Here is a 19,385-nt window from a genome sequence, read left to right as displayed (position 1 = left end):
TATTCACAGGGAGAATTTCCTTTATCATTAAATAGAACAGTCCAATAACAAAAACAACTATTTATTTCTACAGCCCATATCACACAAGGAATGCTTCTATGGGCTATAATAGGCCCCATTTAATAACAGCCCCCCAGCCTTGACTCCATAAAAAAACAAGAAAAAAAACTCTCCAAAAAAACTTTGTAGGGAAAAAATGGAAGACATTTTTAGAAAGACAATTCAGAGAGAGACCACTTCCAGGTAGGTTTGAGTGTGCAATGGGTGTCAACAAATGGAGAAATACAACACACAAAAAAGTACACAAGTAATCCACTTCATAGGTAGATGGCCAATTTATCATTGCCACCTCAGAAATAGTCCACTATTCCTCACTGCCATCATCCTGTTCAAGAGATGAATGTAGAGATTATATGACCACAGTTGTGTTTCAAAAGATGTACACTATACTGTTGTGGCAGTTTGGTCTGACACAGTCTCTCATCTAAAGCATCAGTTTTAAATCTGCATCAACTGGACTATCCAGAATCATGTATCCAAGTTGTGGGTACCCTCCTCTTGTTGTCATCACCAACACTAATGCCTTCACAACTTGATGGAAGACTCATCTGACTCCACTCAAACTCTGCTCCTGCATGCATGTTGGACAATGATGTTTGCCAGACACAAAGAACACTTCAAAGAGTACTGTATAGCATGTCATATCACAAATTACATTTTTCATAACGCTGTGAGAACCATCTGTTGACAGCACTTTAAGCGCTATATAAATGTAGAGAATTATTGCTATTACTCTATATTGCCACAGGCAGGGTGCTCCACTGATCTTGGGACTTTCATGACAGCATCATCTGCCCTGTACCTCCACTGCGCTGTGGGTGTTTTCTTCCCATTTGACACTATAAGGAAAGGGTTTTTTTTTTTATTTTCCCTTTTGCTATCTATAAGAAACAAGATGTAATAACCTTTACTGATTCTTGTATTAACAAATACCCTACTTTTACATTTCCATTGATGATGCACTGTTCTCGTCATTCCATTTTTAAGTCAAGCATTTGGAACTATTATTAGTATTTTTTGCAAAAGCTATGTGAGCATAGATGCAACACATTTTATTGATTCTTTCCTATAAACTGCATTGCCTCTACATTCTCTTGGACGGTGCACCACTAACATTTGCGATGCTACTGAAATATTTAATACTAACTGCTCTGTTATTACAAAAATATATTTTAAATGTGAAACATTTTATACTCCACTTTCTGTTAACATCTCACAATGAATCACACAGAGCTAAGGTTAGATAAACAAATGAGTCTGTTATGTATCATAGCTGAATATTCCAACATACTCTGCTCAAACCCTTGAAATCCATTTCCACAATTAAAAAAGCAGAATTTACTGAGTTAAGATGAAGCAAATTGGCACATTTGTGTCTACAGTTATAACATTTCATATTGCGACAAAGATGAAACTTTGCAATTAAAGCGCATTTTACTTAGCAACTTACACCAAAAAGGTACTGACTGTACATCATAGATAGAAGCAAGTGCAACAGCCATTTTTAAATGGTGACTTTACATTTAGGGTTCCATAATATAAAATGGCTGTACACAGACAGAATAGGGCCTTTTTTCTTACTGGGGTCCATTTTTGGATCTTTCTTTATAATCTATCAGAACGATTCATTGACAAACAATTCTGATACAGAGTGGCAGATATTCCTCATTGATGCTGTTCGTCATCGGTACCAGTCTACTGATTAAGTTGATTAGGTGCAGCTGGCAAGCTGAGGATGTAATAAATTATAATTACAGACTACCGGAAGAATTGAGGTTAAATGTGGAGTGACGAGATGTGCTAATTCAGCGTCTAAATTAGGGGGCCTATAAACCAGCATGACAAGATGATGACACAACCTGTGGTGGGATGGGTAATTTAATTTTATGTTTTAGCTGTATACAACTGGCTTTTTAAATGCATGATTTCACAGCAGAGGAAAACCTGCCTCCTTTGTTTATAGGAATGTAACTCTCCAGGTATTCTACCATATAATCACTGCAACTGCGTTTTAGGTCTTGGAAGCTTGGAAAAAGAGATATACAATGCTGTATTTTCAATTAAAAAATTGTTTTCAATTAAAAACAAGACAAGTATACAACTAAAAGGGGATATACAATGTTTCAGTAGATACTGTGTTTTCGTAAATAGGACAATCTAAGAGAAAAATTTTGAGAAATAAAATAAAGAGCATACCTATTTTGTATAGCACTTGCTTTTGGAAGCAAACAAATTACACATATATCTTTTAAACTTACCAACACCTTGAACACCCTTAGATACAGCAGTATTGCTGATTATTCAAATACAAATTTCAAAATCACAACATATATGTCCACAGCCTACCTACTGTCTTATCAAACATTTTATGAAGTACAGTAACAGTTGGTTATGAGCAGAATATTTGTCCAGAGAGATTACAAAAAGAGAAAAGAAAACATATGATACACTACTTTCTGAGTACAATGAAATACCACATTATTAGTACACTCAGTAAATCCCATTCAGCCAGTTAATAAGGGAGTAGCACAAGTATCTTAAGAAAAGAAACTGTGCCTTTCAAAGTTACCTGAACTATACATTTTTACCCAATCTTAAGTACAAGAAATGTATTACTTTTTGAAGATGTACAGTTTTCATCACTTTTTCCATATAACTAAATTATGTCTCATCCATATACTTGGATAGCTTAATTCATTTTGCTTACTTAAGACATGCACTATATATAACACCAAATCTTAATCAATTCAGTTTAATAGGAAATATATTTACCTACACATGCATACATGTATTTCCACACACATTTTCTATAAGGATAAAAACTTTTGACCTTTTTAGTGAAATGCAACAAGTTCTAATTAACTACACCATGATATTATAATGACTGGAACTGATATTTATTTCACAGAACTAATGCAGAATTAAGGAGAAGTTCAGCTAAACAATTTCATTTAAAGAAGGTGAAGCAGCATGTTATGGAACAACAAAAAACAACAACTGGGCGGGTCATGGGTGCTGTCATTGGTTTACAAGTGTATCACTCAAGCAAATGACAGCACTGCATGATATGTTTTCCCATTTGACTTGTTTTCCCAAGTCAGCTTATTTCATGAAGGGGGAACACTTACCCTACTCTTCAAATCGTGCTCATTTCACCAAGGCGGAAGGCCAGTAGGTTGTCAATGAATTTACAAAGTCAAAACTGCGTCACAGGGCCATAAAGGTTGAGAAACATTGCACTAGCTGAGCATAATAAGACCATAATAACAACTGCCACGGCATATACACTCACCTAAAGGATTATTAGGAACACCATACTAATACGGTGTTTGACCTCCTTTCGCCTTCAGAACTGCCTTAATTCTACGTATTATTGATTTAACAAGGTGCTGAAAGCATTCTTTAGAAATGTTGGCCCATATTGATAGGATAGCATCTTGCAGTTGATGGAGATTTGTGGGATGCACATCCAGGGCACGAAGCTCCCGTTCCACCACATCCCAAAGATGCTCTATTGGGTTGAGATCTGGTGACTGTGGGGGCCATTTTAGTACAGTGAACTCATTGTCATGTTCAAGAAACCAATTTGAAATGATTCGAGCTTTGTGACATGGTGCATTATCCTGCTGGAAGTAGCCATCAGAGGATGGGTACATGGTGGTCATGAAGGGATGGACATGGTCAGAAACAATGCTCAGGTAGCCCGTGGCATTTAAACGATGCCCAATTGGAACTAAGGGGCCTAAAGTGTGCCAAGAAAACATCCCCCACACCATTACACCACCACCACCAGCCTGCACAGTGGTAACAAGGCATGATGGATCCATGTTCTCATTCTGTTTACACCAAATTCTGACTCTACCATTTGAATGTCTCAACAGAAATCGAGACTCATCAGACCAGGCAACATTTTTCCAGTCTTCAACTGTCCAATTTTGGTGAGCTTGTGCAAATTGTAGCCTCTTTTTCCTATTTGTAGTGGAGATGAGTGGGGTCTTCTGCTGTTGTAGCCCATCCGCCTCAAGGTTGTGTGTGTTGTGGCTTCACAAATGCTTTGCTGCATACCTCAGTTGTAACGAGTGGTTATTTCAGTCAAAGTTGCTCTTCTAGCAGCTTGAATTTGTCAGCCCAATCTCCTCTGACCTCTAGCATCAACAAGGCATTTTCGCCCACAGGACTGCCGCATACTGGATGTTTTTCCCTTTTCACACCATTCTTTGTAAACCCTAGAAATGGTTGTGCGTGAAAATCCCAGTAACTGAGCAGATTGTGAAATACTCAGACCGGCCCGTCTGGCACCAACAACCATGCCACGCTCAAAATTGCTTAAATCACCTTTCCTTCCCATTCTGACATTCAGTTTGAAGTTCAGGAGATTGTCTTGACCAGGACCACACTCCTAAATGCATTGAAGCAACTGCCATGTGATTGATTGATTAGATAATTGCATTAATGAGAAATTGAACAGGTGTTCCTAATAATCCTTTAGGTGAGTGTATAACAACGATCCTTGTGCATTGGCACCATAGTCCTGTATGGTTAATTTTCATGCATAATTAGCCATGTGCCCAGTCACAATCTCAGACAAAGCATCTAGGATCCCTCCCCACCTCCATTCTCATGTCATATATAAATATCCTATGTGGTGTTCCACAATGCTGTATCCTGGGTCCGCTGCTCTTTTCAATCTACATGCTTCCGTTAGGTCAGATTATCTCAGGGCATAACGTGAGTTACCACAGCTATACTGATGACACGCAGCTGTATTTGTCAATAACACCTGATGACCCCGACTCTGTTGTTTCACTAGCACCATGTCTTACTTGTGTTTCTAAATGGATGAATAGTAATTTTCTCAAGCTAAATAAAGAGAAAACAGAAATTTTAGTGATCTGCAATAATGGATATAATGAGGTTATTAGAAATAAATTTGATGCATTAGGATTAAAAATCAAGACGGAGGTAAAGAATTTAGGGGTAACTTTTAACTGTAACCTGAATTTTAAATCGCATATTAATCAGATCACTAGGACAGCATTTTTTCAATTAAGAAACATAGCAAAAGTTTGACCTCTTATATCACTGAAAGATGCTGAGAAATTAGTTCATGCTTTTGTTTTCAGTCGACTAGATTACTGTAACACACTCCTCTCAGGACTACCCAAATAAGACATAAATCATTTGCAACTAGTGCAGAATGCAGCTACTAGAATCCTAACTAGGAAAAGAAAATCTGAGCACATCTCTCCAGTTTTGATGTCACTACACTGGTTATCTGTGTCATTCAGAAGTGACTTTAAAATACTGCTTATGGTTTACAAAGCCTTAAATAATCTCGCTCCATCTTATATATCAGAATGTCTGACACCTTATATTCCAAATCATAACCTTAGATCCTCAAATGAGTGTCTGCTCAGAATTCCAAAAGCTAAACTTAAAAGAAGTGGTGAGGCAGCCTTCTGCTGTTATGCACCTAAAATCTGGAATAGCCTGCAAATAGGAATTCGCCAGGCTAATACAGAGGAGCACTTTAAAAAATGCTAAAAAATTAATTACTTTAACATGGCCTTCTCATAACTTAATTTTAATTTAATCCTGATACTCTGTATATTCAGTTTATTATCATAACTATTCATGGTGGCTCTAAAATCCATACTAACCCCTACTCTCTCTTCTGTTTCTTTTCCCGGTTTTCTGTGGTGGCGACCTGCACCACCACCACCTAATCAAAGCACCATGATGTTCCTACATTAATGGATTAAAAGCTGGAAGTCCACATGATCGTCATCATCAAGTCCTTCCATCAGAACCCTAAATACAAAGAGGACTGTTTTCATTTATGTTAGGTAGAATGCCCAGAGGGGGCTGGGCAGTCTCATGGTCTGGAACCCCTGCAGATTTTATTTTTTTTCTCTCCAGCCGTCTGGAATTTTTTTTGCTTTTTCTGTCCTCCCTGGCCATCGGACCTTACTCTTATTCTATGTTAATAAGTGTTTTCTTATTTTAATTCTTACTTTGTCTTTTTTTCTCTTTTCTTCATCATGTAAAGCACTTTGAGCTACATTATTTGTATGAAAATGTGCTATATAAATAAATGTTGTTGTTGTCAGAGTGAGACCCTGTGAAATAATAATGAACGATATATCATTATTTATAAGGCATTTCTTTATTCCTGATAGCAGATAAAAATGAAAAGCATCTGCACAGATATATGGAAGTTGCACCCAGGGGCATGACTTTAAACAATTGAATAAGCCATGCCTTAGTTGCCAGTTCGTATCACAGCCAACATGTGAGCTCAATGAACTATACTTTATTTACTTACTTCTAGTTTGTGGCCATTTGTTGTATTTTGGGTTATGTTGTTTGTTCCATCAGTGTCTTTTGCTGCCTCATAGTTAGGATCATGTTTTAGACAATAATTGGTCTATAATAGTTGAAAGACACTTCACTAGGTCTCAGGGACACTAAAATGACCATTTCACTATTATAGTCTACTCAAAACTATTTCAGCTCCTACTTCCCCATTGACGCATTTTGTAGCATTTGGCAAAGTTCTTCACAATTTGGTTTGCTCATTTCTACTTATAAAGAAAAAAATCTTACCTCCATCATCTGACCCTTCAGGGGTTTGAGGCTTCAGACGTTTGCTGAAGAACAAGGGAAAAAAAAAAAATCACACAATTAATTGGTGAAAGTTCAAATATCACCATTATACAAATCATTTTGGTGAAACTGTTAGTAGCAAATGACACACAAGTGTCTGGATTTGTACCACAGCAATGGAAACTAGGCATTCTTTGTGAGCAGTAGACTTATTGTTCAAATACAAGCTTCTGAGTGACAGGTACATGAAATCAAGCAGTGACATAAACTGTAACGCATGTGTTAAGTTAATAATAGTCAACTCCTATCTCAATCTTCTACAGATAGTATAGTGACCATGAAGCTCATCAAAGGAATGGACTATACACTTTATTTTTATAAGTGGAACTATCATCCAGATACAGGCAACTTACATTTCTGTTAAGTCACTGATGGCAGGAAGTATGGTGTAGTAGTTAAGGCTTTAAGGTTTAGACTACTGACACTGTGTAACCATGAGCAAGTTACTTCACTTGCCAGTGTTCCAATTGGAAAAAAATATATATAATAAATTGTATTTCAAATATTGTAAGTCTTCTTGAATAAAGGTGTCTACCATGATACACAATTGAGGCAGATTCAAACTATCTAATACATGTGGTAGATAAATGGTACACTTTATTCAAGCACGTTCCTTCACTATTCCAAAATCTTCTCAACTAAATAAGACACAAAATAGTAACAGCAGGGGAGTTGGTATTTTACATACTAGTAAGCCCTACAAAGATCAAATCTGATTGACAAAGATGTTCCCAATAAAGTTGAACTGTCCTTTTGATGTTAATTTTATTTTATTGAGGCAAAGTAATGAAAATGACATACATCAGAAAGTTAAGATTTAAGTTCTTTCTCCAGTATCCATCTATAAAAAATCTAACTAGTAAGATAAATAACTCCATCACACTAAATCTAAAGGTGTAGCTCTTAAGAGACAGAGCTGCCTGCATGGTCAATCAAGTATTTTCAAATTAACTATGACAATTAAAACTAATAAGTTCACTTTTATGTAATTCCTTGATTTAAATTTATTGAATTTAGATGCCACTACAAAGCTACAATACAATATGGAGTACTGTGCAGCAGAGGTGTCTTCAACAGTGAGCATTACTTTTGGAATACAAAAAGCAACATTACATGGAGAGCCAGGCTCTGCTTTAAAGTATTAACTAAAATAATTTTAGATTATATCCTCATTATTCCAAACCCCAAAAACAGAATAGTGCTCTTCTTTCTGTCCTTAAATCAGTCATCTTATTGTCTAGCAGATAATCAATGGTACTGAACATCTAAATGCTGACAGTCCAACATTAGAAACTTTCCACTGACTTTGCTGATTTTCCTTGATAGGAGGTTCACAAGCATGTAAACAACATATCTCATGGCATATTATTCACATAAAAATAATAAAAAAAAAAAAACAGAACTGTTCTCTTTCTTCCTTATCTGGTAATGAAATAATATCACCATTTACTACTATACTTTTCGTACGACTAGTATGGCCTTTATTCTGTCATTATCCTGCAAAGCCCCCCACTTTCACCTCTCAATCATTCATGTGAAGCTGCCGTGCTTATGTAACCCTCATACTGCTGTCATTGGCTTGGCTACCTCCAAAGATAAAAAGTGAATCTTCTGTTGAAAATAATCTCTTTAAAACTCATTTACAGCCTTGGCTGTCTTCTCATCTTCTGTAGCACATTAATCCACATCTATATGATCTGTTGTGCTTTACCTACTCGCGTAATATGTCACCTGCTTCTGACCTCTGTATCAGCTTTTCATTTTGTAATCAATTGTAATACTGAATGCTGCAATTTATAAAAAGCTTTATTGTTCCCATTGTTTTAGTTCATGGAGCTATTCTGCAATATCCATGCACTGCTCTCATAATGCTGTATTGAAATATGATTGACAGTCTAATACAGTATAGAGTACGCACTTGTATAGTTTTTTCCCCCCTGTAACCTTGCCACTGCTGTACATAATGAGGACACTGTGTTATGGCATTTTCTTCTTTGCAATATTTTAAAAATCCAGAAAGAAGGCATAACAAAGAAACAAAGAACTCTGCTTGAATTGGCTTTTTTTATATTATGATGAAAAGTTTTAACACAGAACACAGAAATAAAGGATCACTAGAGTGAAATGCAGTTAGTTTGGCACAGTTTTAAAGTGCATAAAGTAGGTATAAATGCTTTGAGCTTTAAGCCTCAACTTAAACTAAATACACAAAGGTGAAAAAACTATTGTTGCATTGATCATTACAATGGAAAAGCCAGAATCATTAACATTTATTATTTTTGTCTCAAATTTCTGGCACTAAGAATGGCATCTGTAAAAAATCTAACAATAATTAGCCATACATGCATTATTAAAACTAGTTACATTTGTATAAATTATTTAACTAACAGCCATATTAGCAAAAATAACAATCTCCTTTCCATGAAGTATGAAATTAGCAGCTCGCAGCTGCATTTTCTGCCTACTGGAAAAGGTTTAAAAAAAAACTTACTCCTCCACATCACTGGGCACTGGCTTTCTTCCAGACCTGGAATAGAACATTTTTTTAGAGAGAGGCAGAAAGGAAAAATGCATAATTTGCTTGATTAAGCCTTTTCACAGAGTGAGAATATTAGACAGAGTATCCCACTGGGCAAATTTTGCTTGAACCCAGAACCGTTACTGATGATGCTGAAACAGCATTTCAGACAGCTAATGAACTGCAGCTACCTGCCCATCAGGCACTCCATCATTCATTCAGTGACTACCTCCTCTGGCATTTAAAGAAGACCTAGCCCTAGGGAGAAACAGACCCCTTGAAATAAAGCCATCATCACCCTCAACTAGTCAAGCTGGCAAGAGAGGTGTAGGACATTGTGGCACTGACAAGGATGCACATTAGTAATTTCAGCACAGTTTTTCAATCTCATTTCACAGCAATAACTACCATCTAGTATAACATAATAAACATTACATAATTTCTTTTTTTAAGAGATAAGCATACCAATAGGTAAGATAAAACAAGGAGAAAATTAAAATAACTAAATAAACAATATAAACAATCTATATGAAATGAAGCAAATAATGCAGCACAAAGATAATACTTTAAAAGGCAATATCATATACAGTACATCACCAGCATTTGCATAACCACGGAGTTCAGTTCTCTCATGTGTTGATGGCAACGGTCAACCCTAGATTTCATATATTGCCTGTCATTGTACACACTGGTATAAACCATGTTATGTTAACTGAAATATTTTATTTTTTATAAATTTGATCATAGGCAAATAACTTGTCTTTCCTGAGAACAAACTGTTAATTTCCAAGCAGAAGCTCTGCAGTCTCAGGTCAAGATTTTTAGGTTTTAGAGAGCACTGAATAGTGTGGATGAATAAAATAACATACATCAAAATGCATGTACAGTGTCTGTATGTTCTTCCCATGTCTGCCTGGGTTTTTCTCTGGATATTCTAGTTTTCCTCCCTTAGATAGGCATGATAGGATAATTAGTGACTCTAACTTGGTCCAGAATAAGTGAGGGAGGGTGTGAGTGGATGTGTGCCCTATGATAGCATGGCATTCCACTATTCTGTCAGTAAAGCAAAATAGGTGTGTTATAAAGGATAAAAGGTTTCTTTCTACAGTAGCATTAACAACTTTGAGAGGTATGATTCTGAATACAAGGTTGTGTATATCAAGTAAGACTTCAGGCTCACATAGACATGCAATAGTTGAAATTCCGTTAAATAAACCATGTTAGGTTTATTCATTTGAAATTTAAACTTTAAATGTCAATTACTGTATATTTAAAGGCACTACTGTAATGCTGCTGGTGATCCATTGAGTCTACAATCCAGAGGGTGTCTGGTTCAATCCTTACTAGAAACAAAAATAAATATATCATTTAAAAGAAATGCCTGTAAGCACAATTCAAAAAAAGTTACTATAGACTGTATTTAAAACCCCAGGGTGTAAAGGTAGTTGCTTCAATGATGTCACAATTAGAATTAGACTGTAACTGTGTGTTGTCTAATATTTTTTTCTTCATAAAATCTGAAAGGTTTTAAGTACAGAATAACACTTATTTTCTTCAGCATTTCAGATTTCTTTCACTTCTTGTCAATTTCCACCTTTGTGCTTCTTTGCAATGTGACTATGCCACCTGCTGATCATAAAGGGGATTTTTTGTATTCAGAATATAAAAATGGTAAGAAAAAGTTTCAAAACGGAGAATGTTTTTGCCGAATGCAATAGGTAAAAATATTTAAAATTAAAATATTTCAAACAATGGTGTGACAGAAAAACAACTTCATTCAACTCTTTCACACTAAATACTGTATTAGTATAATGTCATTTCTAAGGATTCTCTAAGATCCTGATACAAAAAAAAATTACTATTACCAAATGGTGAAGATAAATTACACTTATTTATCGATATCTGTGATTACTGTTCTGAAACTGTTATACTGATTTTCATTTCTGAACCCTAGAGAAAAATTTACCTCATTTAAGCTTAAGGGTTTCACAAGGCCACTCAAATCCACATCTTATGTCTAATTATTCTGTTACACAAATATTAAATTGTACACAAATGTTAAAAGCATTTCTCTTTTCCTTATAACATCTGACGGATATAAAAGAGCTTTGAATCTTGCTTGGCTGTGAAGATCGTTTTATTAGTCATAAGGTTAAAGGCAGTGCACTACTCTTCCCCTAATGCCTATCAATTTTATCAGTAGTCATTCAGAAAATTAACCAACAGTGTTTGGCAGTGGAGGAGCGTGTAATACAATTATTTTGTTTTATTGTTGGAGGTGACACAAAGGATAAAGTTGTTGTGCCACAGAAAGAGTTTGTGGTTCAAATTGCAGCCCTGAGTCTACTACCCAAAAATGTATCAGTTTTCCCTGGGTACTCCAGATGTTCTGCACAGCCTAAAAACTTGCAGGTTAGGTGGGTGACAGTGCCCAATCATAAACATGAGTGCAATACTGATTTGAACCCACCAGTGCTGTACAGGGCGTCTCCAGAACTCCGTGACTCTGTACTAGAATAAATGGGTTTGCAATACTCTATTATAAATTAAAGAAATTTCACAGTTTACATCCATCCTTTGGATTTCTAAAACATTCTCTCAGAGACTGGATAAAGTTTAGTGGCCTGTGGCTCTTTCTTTGTGGCTTTCACAAGCATGTTCACCCACAACATACTTTCTAGTGTGGCAACTGACACACTCTGATGCTGGATTTCCCAGGAGCACTACCCATAACAACATGTCAACCATTTTAACAGTAATAAAAAAACAAAACACATAAAATGTAATGTAATTAATTTTTGGGCAAAATAGAGTCTACCCATGTTTAGATTATCGTTTAATTTAACTTCTGAGGCTCCTTCACTGTGACATTTTCCCGATACTTGAGGAGATTTCCTCCAAAGACTCCACTAATTCCCAGACTTCACTGGCTGGCTGTCCTGGAAACCAGTGACTCTAAATATGCTCAGCGTCAATGAACATTCACTGTGTGGTTCAGTGTCGCCTGGACAAGACTGACTCTTGCCTAACACAGATTACTGCTCAGACAGAATTAGGCTTCATTCAGTCAAGTTATGAAAAAAGAAGATTGAGCAAATGTATTAACAGTAAAAATCAACAATTACTATTCTTTATAAAACTTCACTTTTGCTTCAAAGCCATTGTCAAAATCTTTGAAGGAAGTCAAATGCTGAATTCAGACTGAACTGAAACCAATAATTACAAAGTTAAAACTGCGCAAAAAAAATCTCACACCCACAAAAATAAATGTCTTATAACGCCTTTTACAATGTATATAAGTGACAAGACTTTCCAATGGTGTTTATGAGTTTATCCAGTAGGATAAAAAATGATGTTTCTCAGGACCCCTCAGTATATAACCTAGGGTGTTATTTTTTGCACTTCTCTTTGTTGAGCACAATGATGGTTGTCTCTTACTTTCAAGGTGCACTGCTGTGCAAGCTGGACATTTGCTTCAAAACATCATTCTTGAGCCTTGGGGGTTTGGAGTCTGCAGTGGGCTGTTGGCCCTAGTGATGAAGTAGACAAATTGTCTCCAGAGGGACTAACTGAACAGATTCTGTTGACTTCAATGTCACCTCATGCAGTACTATACATTGTCACTAAGATGAACAGGAGGCATTGTCAAGCAAAGGCTGTAAGAAATCCTACTTGCTTTATTAGACTCTTAGCCTTTGCCAGCTGGTAATTAGCAAAATAAATAACAGATGGATTTACTTTCACATAATTAAGCCAGAAAAGAAAATTTCAACTTAAAGCTTTTAAGAGTGGTAAGGCTATTTTGTTCAGCTAAATCATTATTTCATCAGCATTTTCACAATGATTTTTCTCTTTATAGCATATACAAAAGACTTGTCATCATACAGTTTAAAAATAGCTTCAATTTTAAATGAAGAAAACCGAAACCACTGCCCTTGACACTTGTCAGTTTCTAGGAGGAGAGGACATTTAAACACACATTATGAGCATTTGATTAAGACTTATGTAACAAGAAAAGATGGACATGGTAAAACTGTCGAAAAAAAGTTGTTAGGGATAAAATATATTGTGACAACCTGGCTTTGAATGTTCATCAATAAACTGACAGATCATTTAGTGTCAATTAGGAGTGATAGATTGGCAAATCCTAGCGTTTCTTCACTGAAATTAACAGAAGGAGGGTTTCAGTGATTGAGAGTGATGCATGACATTGAGTGGAAAAGTCCTTGGAAATCCCAAAGGAACCATTACTTACCTTGTTCAAAAGAGATCAATGCACACTTGGGTCTAAATTAACCTCCCCCCACTACTTTGTATCCAAAAATATGCACATTAAAACAGGAGGGAAAACAATACACTCCAGTTTTTTTGATTCTTTCTATTTTCTTATGAGACCCAGGTGCTTTAATAGAAGGCAAAACCAAACATGTTCTTAAGTCCTTCTCACCTTTAATACTGCCTTAACAAATTACTGGATTCTATCAAAAAATGCAATATGTGGTACCATTAAAGAAAAGATCAAAGTAAACTGTTAATGTCTGCACAAAACGTGAAGCAATAAGTAATTTACCTAATATAAGGCAGTCAGAGTGCAATCTCATAAAAGTACTGGTTCCTTTAACACATTAATTACAGTATTTAAGCAAAGGAACATGTAGTCCTTTTAAATATATGCAGCAATTTTCTTATTAACATATTATCCTTCTGATTCATCAAGGTGAATGGGGACATTAACCCCTGCCAGCTACATAATTTACACATATGTTAGAAAAGGTTGCATATAACACTTCTTAATTACTTCGGTGTTTGAAAAATAGACCTGTGTGGTTGTGTGGAACCTTCTTGGGATCAACTAGGTAAGCATCCATCCATCCATCTTCCAAACCTGCCTATCAAGAGCAGAACTGTAGTGAAGCTGGAGCCCATCCTAGCAAGCATCAGGCTCAAGGCAGGAACATTCATGCTCTATCTCTCATTTCATTTAGGGGTTTGTGTAGCTGTTCACTTTTTGTCTCTTTCATTATAATGTTTCATGTTACGCAGCATGAAACACAGAACCAATACAATGGAAAATGTAAAAGGTGTCACAGGATGCAGTCTCACAAGGTAATTTATAACTAACTCTAAATTAATTTAATTCATTTACATGCTTTTCCATTCATGGTACTGTAGTTCTTTCCAGAAGATCCTGATTCCTTCATGTCGCAAATAAAAGCTATCAGTTCAGATAGCAACACTAAAATTGACCAAATTTGAATTATGCTTTGTTACCAATTAATTTTCATAAAACAGATGATATAGTGTCATTTACTAAAAAATATCTTGAAAGTGAATAGGTCAGATACACACATGTAATAGCAGAGTGTGTGCGAGTTTTAGAATAATTTTTGGCTTATTTAAAATTAGCAAAGGTATCATTCATATCTACAATTGCTAAAAATTGCATTATGCAATAAACATCAAATAGTCCTTCCCAAGTTTTCTTTACAACAAAGAGAAACTTAAACTCTTTCAGCATATGGAAGGAAAACACAAATCGTAAATGAAGTATAATTATGATGAACAGGACCACTTAATACCATGCTTTCCCAAAAAATATAAATTTTTAACCATTCTGGGAAAACTTGGGAGGAAGATGGTGGGAGCTTTCTTCAATATAAAAAGATAACTGCTTACTTCGCAGAGCCCGGAGTTTCATCAGCCCAGCCACCTTGTCGTCTAGGTGGTTTTGGTGGAGGACCCTAAACAAATAAAGACATATAAAGGAAATGTTATGAAGTCATCATGTTACACAAAAACAAAGAGGATACTGAAAGTGAAAGGCTAACTCTAAGCACAAACAAAATAAACTAGCGTTTTAACCGTGAGTGATTGCTGGACAAAAGAAACCTTGCATTACTTTTTTAGTTGGACTTTAATGTTGTGTTCTCTTTACATATTTTATTCAGCCATTCATTCATGTTTTGAACCTGCTTGTTTCAAATCAGGGTTAAAAATTATTTCTGCACAAAATGCCAGTCTACTCATATCACTTAGACACTCACACTCACTCATGCCCGTTCAACTCAAAGTTGCCAATCAATGTTACACACTTCGTTAGGGTATGGGATGAAACTGAACTACCTGGAGATAAATCAAAAAAGATATTCTCAGAACAATTAAACTCCATACAGACATTCACTGCCTGCCTACGTGGCTGGGGCCCATGTATAAAACTTGCCTATGCTCAGAAATGTCGTTATTTATAAAACAAACATGCTATGAAAACAGGCTTAACGTTATGGAAAGTTCTGACCATTTGTAAGTCCTACACAGACTTTATTGGTTTTGGCATTTTACCGACTCCAGACAGCAGGACAATGAAGTAAACAGAAAATCTCATTTCACTGACAATGACTTGTCAGACACATTCTGATGTCCATCCATCCATTTTCTAAATCTGCTTTATCCTGAGCAAGGTCATATTATAGTTAAATGACATGTTCTTGCAATACAGATGTCTTCAGTGTTGGCAATAACACCTAATCCATATGCTTAATTTTAACTACCTTAGTGTTTTGTCTATAAAAAAAGGTGCTCTATGTGTTGTAAGACATAACTGAAAATGGCAGCGTTACACACATCAATGATTACACACTCCATGACCTTGAAATCTGCTTCTCACTTTATTATTTGATAAAATAAAGGAATCATGAGTTGAACTGGGCCACCTTGCAACAACATCAGCCAGACACATTTAAGCATTACATATTATATTAATTGAATGAAGGTGTGTTCTGTTTACTACAGCAAATTCATTCTACAGTATAATGGTGCCTGTATCACAACATGTGTTCAGTCCATTGCACCACTTACATTAGGAAAATCAGCAATCACTGCAAATTGCCTTTTAAACTTGATGTGCTCACCCTGACTGTAAGAAAACTGGATGTATATGGTAGAATCTTAACTGTACCATGCCATACAAATGTCATGACCTGGCTCAGGGATGACTGAGATTCCTGACTGGTCAGCCAGTTCAAGCCGAAAAGCACCTGTCACCAAATACCCTACAGTTGTTAAAACCTGTAATGGAAAAGGGACCGAGTGAAGTATGCATGATAGTCTCTATAATGTAGGTTTCAATTCAGCACACAACTTCAAGAGGATGATACTAGGAAGTCTGATTAGTTTTATAAGCTAGGTTGTAAACCACTCATTATCATGAAAAAGAGTGCAAATACCATTAATGATATTTAAATGACAAAACGTTGCATTTTTAAATTTGTTTGTCTATCTGTTTTAATTGTGGCAAAATCAGCAATATCTTATTTGAACATGTTAGAAAATGTACACATTATATAAAATTTCAGTGCAACCCATTTAACTTAATGGAAAATAGGAGCATTTTCTGTAATATATTTGCTTCATCAAAGAGACGGATGTCACATTTTTGTTTTTAAAATTTTGTCAGAGTGGTATATGTGACCTGTAACAGAGGTTTGCTCACACCACCACACCACTGTTTGTCCAGGAAGCACATGAACACTCATGCTGACTACTGACTAGGGAATCCATTCCCGGTCTCCCGATTACCAGGAGCCCAGGATTCCCGGACATTTTTCATTCCCGCATTCCCATATTCATGTGTTTACCATTAACATGTAATGAACAGTAAACTGGACTTGCACTTTCAGGGAGATCCACACACACTTCTAGATTGTCTGTTGTGAGTCACTGTCTTCAAATGTGAAAAAAATCTGATAAGTGAATCCAAATGCAGAGATTAATGCAAAGGCCACCTTTTTCAAACATAAGAATATGTCTGGATAACTTTCTCAGCTGGCCACAATATATGCTTCTTTTTCAGTGTCTGTGTTTTACATAGCTCTGTAACTTTATATGCCCACACAGAAGATGTTTTGAGTTCAGTCTGCTGTATTTCAAACTCCTCACTCCCCATCCACTCAAACAGAGGTAAAGCCAGGTTTTTCTCCACAAAGTTTTCTGGATCGATCTAAAAAGAAAATATTGGGCCATTTTGCTCATTGTCTTGAAATCTGGTAGAGTTCATTTCAAGTATTTAAACATACTGAATGATGTCATTGGGGTTGACATGCTGATGTGATGACAATGTCCTCAAGCAATTGAAATAACGAATGCTTCTACTCTGAACATCACAAGAGAATACTTTTAATTTTCACCAGAAATGCATTGCATGCATATGCCTAATATAGTTTGGCCTGCACTTTAACTGCAGAGTAAGTGTGTTCAGATGTACTGTAATATTCTTAAAAACATAAGTTTTATTAACCATCGCTAATTCTATAGCTCTGGTTAGTTCAAACATTTCTCTTCTAAAAATGCATGGACCATATCAAAACACTTGACAAACCACTGAGCAATCCTACAGGGCAGTGGAGAGGCAAATCCTTGTTCATCTCGTCCAGTAGTCAGTAAAACTGTTGGTGAGTTAATGACGAGTGAGTAATAAGAAAGTTAACAATGGTAACGACTATATCCATTACAGTTAATATTTTGGCAAATGAATTTTCATAGAAAATAATGCAATGAAACTTTACGACTGGGTCAGTGATCTGATTTTCAGTTAAAACTCAAAAAAAACTTTTCCTTTTTCCTCCATAGTAGTGGCACTATCTGTTATAATGGTGCATTTTTTTTCTATGTCGGAACACTGGTGCACCTGTCATTGCGATGCTTGCTGGGAATGGCCATGTTCTACCATTTCAGAAATTCTACCTGTGAACAGTTCCTGCTGAAACTAACAAACCCTTCATTCTGGACATGATTGTTTCTTTGGCAATCCATCATATCAAAACCTTGGCACTGCATAGTAAAGCTTCTTTCAAGTGCTGCCTATCAGTAAACAGCTTTCTGTATTTGATTATACATTCTAAGAGTTTATAGCTGCCTTCTATAGCCTGTGTTTTAGCATTGCATAGGGTTTTCTACACACTATTTTGCTTCTAATATTTTCCTACTGTTCTCCCTGCTAAATTCCACTTTGTCTGCCTCATCATTTAATTTTTTCTCATGCTTTGTTTTGAAGTGAAACTGTACACGTCATGTTCAGCACATAACATTTTCACAAAAAAACACAGTACAAACAGCTGATTCCCTCTCATAACAAAATTGAACTTCTCTGTCAACCTGGGTCAAAGAGAACAATTGCTATACCTACAGTACTTGACACTTAACACATATTAACACAGGGACATATCAATTAGATGGTTCTGGCAACGGTTAGTGCTGCTATTGTGACTTTTGTGCCTATTGACTTGAAGCACTATTTTTTATTTACTAATTTAATCTGTTAGGTTTGTTTTTTAATAATTGGTAAAATAAACTTTGATACATTACAGACTAAATATTACTTAACAAACTTTACTACCGATATTTATTAATAAGAAATGTCAAATAATTTTGTAGACACATGTCTGTTCGCTTTCTGGGTGCCACTGAAAATGGTTTTGTGTGCCACAGTCTTAGGTTGCCAGCCCCTGCTATTGATGAACATTCTACAAAAAGAAATAATTTGACATTTTCAGGTTTCCATACTATTTCTAGCATACTGCAAAAACAGAAAAGTTAAAACAAGATGCTCAATTAAAATTAGATGTATGCTTGTGTTTAAATAACTGATCACTATGACAATACACTACCATTCCAGTACTATAGGATCAGTATTGAACACTCCTAAGTAGAGTCACAAATTTTTTATTTCACTTCCAGGCTTATGATCTAAATACTGTATATAAAATGCAAAGGTAGGTTGGTCGGTCTGTCTGTCAAGCAATTACTTGCAAACAACTGGGGTTACAGCATTGACCTTGATCGAAAAATTATGACCTGATATGTTCTGATAAACAATTTCAGATAGTGGCAGCCTTGGCAGAGTGACCTGTGTTTGTGTGTTTATTACAGCAACGTGATCCACAGACCAAGTGACACGGCTGAATGAAACTAAACAGCAGCAGCAACTGCTAAGCATCAAGCAAATCAAAGTATCTAATTACATGATGAACACCACCCTAATACAACACAAACAAGAGCAGAAGCACCTGCTAAGTGTCAAGCACATCACAGAAAGTGATTAAGTGACAAAGAGTTAGAACAAAATAAGGAGACAGGACACTGATGC

The 19,385-nt window shown here is 36.0% G+C and overlaps 1 protein-coding gene across 2 annotated transcripts in view; it reads right to left on the bottom strand.

The window, feature by feature from the left end:
* Positions 1-19,385, bottom strand: part of LOC120518923 (intraflagellar transport protein 43 homolog A) — a 101,648-nt gene that overhangs the window by 46,634 nt on the left and 35,629 nt on the right. For both annotated transcript variants that reach the window (XM_039741948.1, XM_039741947.1), the window contains exons 3-5: positions 14,921-14,985; positions 9,218-9,253; positions 6,667-6,710 (exon numbers count right to left, since the gene is read on the bottom strand). In XM_039741948.1, coding sequence (XP_039597882.1) covers positions 6,667-6,710; positions 9,218-9,253; positions 14,921-14,985 — 145 coding nt within the window. The remainder of the gene's footprint in view (positions 1-6,666; positions 6,711-9,217; positions 9,254-14,920; positions 14,986-19,385) is intronic.

Source organism: Polypterus senegalus, chromosome 18 (genome assembly GCF_016835505.1).
Source record: "Polypterus senegalus isolate Bchr_013 chromosome 18, ASM1683550v1, whole genome shotgun sequence".
Taxonomy (NCBI): domain Eukaryota; kingdom Metazoa; phylum Chordata; class Cladistia; order Polypteriformes; family Polypteridae; genus Polypterus; species Polypterus senegalus.
This window is presented reverse-complemented; position numbering and strand designations above follow the sequence as displayed.